We start from the raw sequence: 5194 nt of genomic DNA, 5'->3' as shown, positions 1-5194 counted from the left end.
GCGGGTTCTGATGAGAACAGTGTAAGCGTTCAAGCAAACCACTTCTGAAGATGCAAGCCACTCGTGCTTGCGAAACGTCAAGAAGAAATTCTATTTTACGACGGCCTAAAAACCCGAAAAACCCACTAGTTTCATTGCGAAGAATATGTTTTTACAATTATTGCGAAAATCCGGGTTGTGCAAGCTGAAAACGAACAAAAAATTTTGTACGGAATGAACGGAATATTTGTAATTCCTTTGATCTTTTTGCGCCAATTGTTGCCAAACTTGGCGAGAATCTTTAGAAAAGCTGCTGGAACCAACGTTGAAAATGGGATTTTCGGAAATTTCCTGAAAGTCGGTTGTAAGTCATTGGCGTCAATTTTATCGCCCATAAATTCCCATTTGGACGCCGAAATAAATCAAAACGTGAGTTACAAATGCGCTTGTATGCTGCGCTAATGAGACCCGCTTGATTTACGCGAGCCGCAAGGAAAAGCGTCCGTCGCATGGGGGCTCAGGAAATATTCGACAATTTTCACCTTCAATTTGCTTCATTGGCGTCACCGTCGGATTGTTGTACGTCCAGTTGTCGTTGGCGCCCCCGTAGCTGAACTGCGAGTGGTACGACACTGATGTGGTGTCGATCGGCCCCCCCACACCCACAGCACTGTTCTCCTTATGTCCGAATTGTTGATGATGCATGATTTTGAACGCGTCGCACTTTAACTTCACTGGCGTGGACCTGCACTGCCCTGATGATGGTCAACAGCTGGACATTGGCAAAATCTGCAATTTTTCCATACTCAGTACCCAGTTAACTACACGCAGACAGGGATGGGGACAGTTGACGTTTCAGTTGCATTGACTACGGTGACAGGCGCTGTCAAAACCAGCGAGTATCCGTCAAATCGGTCAAAGAAAACGGTCTCGATAACCGAGTGAGAAGTTCGATTTTATAAATTCCGTATCATTTTGCCCACATCGGCGAGTGACGTGACGATATCGGGAAATTAACATGCCGATGACAGGCGACTGTTCGCGCGCTCCTTTGAAAATATTTAATCAACCCGAGGGGCTGATTAATGCGACCGTTCAACCGGCCATGGAAGTATATTTGGAGACGACTCATTTTCAGTTGTTTGATTTATCGGTTTTTTTCGGGCCACCCTGTAGGTGGTGACGAGGTTTGCGTTGTTTGTTTGTGAAGGGCGGTGGCAAGATGGCAGCCGGTTGTCCTGGAAACGGACTTTTACCAGGGAGGTTCAGGAAGTAATCGCTCGGTCTCCTGGGGGTTTTCGGTGGCTTTTTGCTCGTCTGATCGAGTTAAAAATTAAATTGTCGTTGATTATCCGAACATGAAGTCTGAGCGAATCGGGAAATTTACAGCGAGAAATGGGGGAAGTTTGAGTTTGAAAATGCCCGTAATGGAGGGCTGGAAACACTCCAGCCCAATTTCTCCGCTGTGCCTCCGAAGGAAATCTTTCAACTGGGGTTAGGTGAGCACTCCGGCAACTCCGATTTCTTTGAGCCAACCTCCAAAGACGTAAAAATGATCGGGAAAGTCTTCGACTCGGTTAACAGTTTTTCTCTTGCAAGTTTCGGGTCTGGCGACGCAAAGGGCGTTTATTCGATTCATTGAAATGCATTTAAAAGCCCAGAAATGGTAAATATTTAACAATTGATCACACGTACCTCTGAGATCGTCGCTGTCCGCACCCGAATCATCTGTATCTGTAACCATTAATTTTGGTGTTTTACGGGGCAGTTTACGAGCTGCATCGTCGCCGAAAAACTAATCACCCGGTTGACAAGCGGTTTTCGTCGAGAAAAAAACAAAAATCCCAGCAGTCGCACGCACATTCAACGGGGAAAAATGCCGAATTTTCGCGGCCCGCTCGATTTTAATGAACTCCGTTGACGGACTGAAAGTTTTCACACATGTTGTCAACGTAGGCCATGACAGTGTCTTGGATGTGCCAGTTTTTCGGGGGATGGTACCGCTGCCCCCACCGCTCTGGACGCGGCCTCCCACTCGTCCCGTAGGAGCAACAGAGACGGCAACGCGGGCTGAGCGCGTCGCTCGTACTCAGTCCGAGCGCGTTGAGGCGGTGGGCGGGGCCTAGACCGCTTCAGCTGGCCGACAGCGGCCCTGATTGGCCAGCAGGCCGCTCCCACTCACCAGCTTCAGGTAGGCAATGTTGACGCGATGCCAATGGGTTGTTTAAGTAGTAGTCGAACTATTCCAGTGTTGGGAGCCGCATTCCATCTGGATGGCTGCCAACTGGAAGACCTATAGGTCTTGTGCAACATTTGCCCATCTGCGTGCATTCGCATTCTCATTGATGGTTATTGAATGCCAATCAGTGTTTGGTTCGAAAATAGCTCTGCTTGCGATATGTTTTGCATCCACCAAATGTGTGCCTAATATGGACGATTTCACCATCTAGAGCGTTCTACACTGGCAAAATGTCACAGCAACAGCCCGTTTTCTAGTGACAAAACTCCTGCCTGAGCCTGGAAAGTCTGTTACGTTAATTATTTGGCACTTACGATGCTCCTTAACTTATTTAGGAATTTTGGCTTAAGTTATTTTTCAAGGCATAATGCTTCTCTTGTTTTTTGTCAAGTCAGTTACTTTTTGGCCAAATTTTCAAAACCTCTAGTCTAACAATTTCCCGGCAAATTTTTCTCGCTTGTGAAATTATAAGTGAAAAGAAATCGTTTGGCGCAGCCCTCGTAGCCGAGGTAAATAGGTGGCAGTGGGGTTGGGCGATGACGTGGTTGTCATAGAAACAGGATGTTAGAATTACAGCACTGGGGAAACGAACTGAATATTGCGCATTTTTTGACAACTAGTCATCGGAAATCTTTATTCAAAAATTTGATTGGGTTGCGAAAGAAAAGACGCTTGATGGATATTTGCGCCCCATTGAAACGGAAAGAGAAAATCTTGTTCTGAAATGCAGAATGCAGGGAGCAGTTTCGCATTCCAAACAGCCTTCAGGTATGTTTTGCTATTTTTTTTTAATTCGGGCGTTTCTCGTCTCAAGTTTTTAATCGCATTTATGCAGTCCCTTGAAGCAACGTACGAAAGTTACGAAATTAAACCTTCAACGATTTTTTGGAAAGTTTTGTCACATTTTAATTACTCCTGTGTGGTCCTTCTGAAGATATTTCGGTTTCTTCGCGTGTGCATTGCTGCAATTGGAGAAGAAAAGTTCCAGTCGGTTTAGAACGAAAGTTTTTGAGACTTTTTCAAACTCGCGCGTTTTTAGCCTCAAACCGCAGTTTTGACATTTCGTGTGTCGCTGTCCGATTTCCTTCAAACGTTGACAGAATGCGTTTTGTTGCAACGGGAAGGCAAAAAGGTGTTCTGACAAGCAGGAACGTTTCCAACTTCAACGTGGCGATTTCAACTATGGCCATGAAGCTAGCTGTCAGTCCTGCAGACGTCATTCGATTTTTTTGAAAACCAAGAGACCAATGCGATTGGCCGGGAGTTGCAGTTGGCATGGAAACCAACAGTCAGCATCGCTCATTATTCATTATTCGCGGGTTCAACTACCGGTGGCGGCGCTGTCAAACGTCAAATTACTCGTTGTCGAGTGACAGTTGTGACTTCTTTGCTTTTTTTATCGGAGTTGATTACTTTTGTAACATGAAACAATACTTAGACACTTTTCGATCTGTTTCTATGTGGTTAAAAGCTTGCAAAAGTTGATTAGAACCAAACAAAACAAATACGCAATCAGATGTAATCACTAATGTCAATAACGCAAGTGTCAAATTACTACTTAACTTGTAGTTATAATGTTAGCCACCTGGGGGCGTGTGGAGTTTTGAACTCGCGAATAACAGGGTGGGCCAAATAACGATAGCCGAGTCAGTTCGAAATCAAGATGCGAGAAAAAATTGACTGCACTCAGATTGAGAGCCTTTGACTGGCCGATTGTCGTCTTGCGTTTAGATGCAGGAGCACTGGAGCGGAGGGAAAAGAGCGCTTTTTACGAAATTGTTGAACAATTAATGCAACTGGCCCAAATCGAAGGAAAACACGTAAAACGGGCCGTAAAACCGATCGCGTTAAACGAATGTTTAGACACATAAAATGAAATGTAAACAGGACTTACATTAGTAGTCGAGTCAATAAAAGTCAAGAGTGTAAACAAAATTATAAGTTAGATGCATTTTTAGGGGAGACCACGCCCCCACTATAAAGTGCCCGATTTTACTGTTGCCGCGATCATAAAAAGTGTTCAGTGCATGTTCAGTGCTTTACGAGTGTTCGGAAATGGCCCGCCGATTGACGAGGACACTGTTGCTTGATTGAGCCCAGCATAAAACGTCGCCGTCTTTGACTGGAAGGAGCAAAAATAAAATTGCGATCAGCGATGGATGTTTTCGACACGTTTGCCAAAGTGGGAAACCAGCCGCTCGTTTCGACACGTTTATCGACGTGTTGCGTGATTTACAGAGTGGCTGAAGTATTTTTATATCATCCGCAGACAGCTAATAATGAGACGTTTTGTGCATTATGTTTCCGGCTTTGAGCGTTGACTGTTTTAATGGCGGCTTGTCAAACGACTGTCAACATGACAGTGTTGGGCGCCATGTTGCGTGCACTTGAAGTGCAAGCGAAACGGTGATTGTTCCCCACATACGCCTCGGCTGCGTAAGACAAACAAACACGACACATCGGGGAAAGTAATTTATAAACCCCGAAATTAAATGGCCGCCAGTCGTAAACTGCAGCGCTGATAAATGGGGCTCCTGAACCAGATGGTGCCGATCAACTCGCTTATAAAATATCGTGCGAATGGATATGTTGATTTCCAGATGAAAACGAGTCGCCCCCCTGGTTCCTTCCTCGCCTCCCGGTCATTTGTCTGTCGCTCAACAATTCATTTGCGGCAAGCGGAAGCACAAGTCGATTTTCTTCATACAGGGTGGTTCAATAAGCAATTTTCGGGAATTTTTTGTTCGCTTTCATCTTGCACAACCCGGATTTTCGCAATAATTGTAAAAACATATTCTTCGTCATGAAACTAAACTAAAATGGAATGAAATGGAATTTCTTCCTGACGTTTCGCAAGCACGAGTGGCTTGCATCTTCAGAAGTGGTTTGCTTGAACGCTTACACTGTTCTCATCAGAACCCGATCAGTTCTTCCGCAGAACTGAACGCGGGTTCTGATGAGAACAGTGTAAGCGTT

General features: G+C 45.1%; 1 protein-coding gene across 1 annotated transcript in view; it reads right to left on the bottom strand.

Moving 5' to 3' along the window:
* The window catches only part of LOC109543012 (T-box transcription factor TBX10), a 16958-nt gene extending 14997 nt beyond the window's left edge, over nt 1-1961 (bottom strand). The window contains exons 1-2 of the mRNA XM_019912520.2: nt 1675-1961; nt 522-768 (exon numbers count right to left, since the gene is read on the bottom strand). Of these exons, the coding sequence (XP_019768079.2) occupies nt 522-684 (163 nt within the window). The 5' untranslated portion in view covers nt 685-768; nt 1675-1961. The remainder of the gene's footprint in view (nt 1-521; nt 769-1674) is intronic.
* Between the last annotated feature and the right edge of the window lie 3233 nt (nt 1962-5194).

This window comes from Dendroctonus ponderosae, unplaced genomic scaffold (genome assembly GCF_020466585.1).
Source record: "Dendroctonus ponderosae isolate FM_Combo_2020 unplaced genomic scaffold, Dpon_F_20191213v2 Dpon_F_20191213_4, whole genome shotgun sequence".
In the NCBI taxonomy this organism is placed as follows: domain Eukaryota; kingdom Metazoa; phylum Arthropoda; class Insecta; order Coleoptera; family Curculionidae; genus Dendroctonus; species Dendroctonus ponderosae.
The sequence above is the reverse complement of the archived record's forward strand: the minus strand, read 5'-3'. Positions and strand labels throughout refer to the sequence as shown.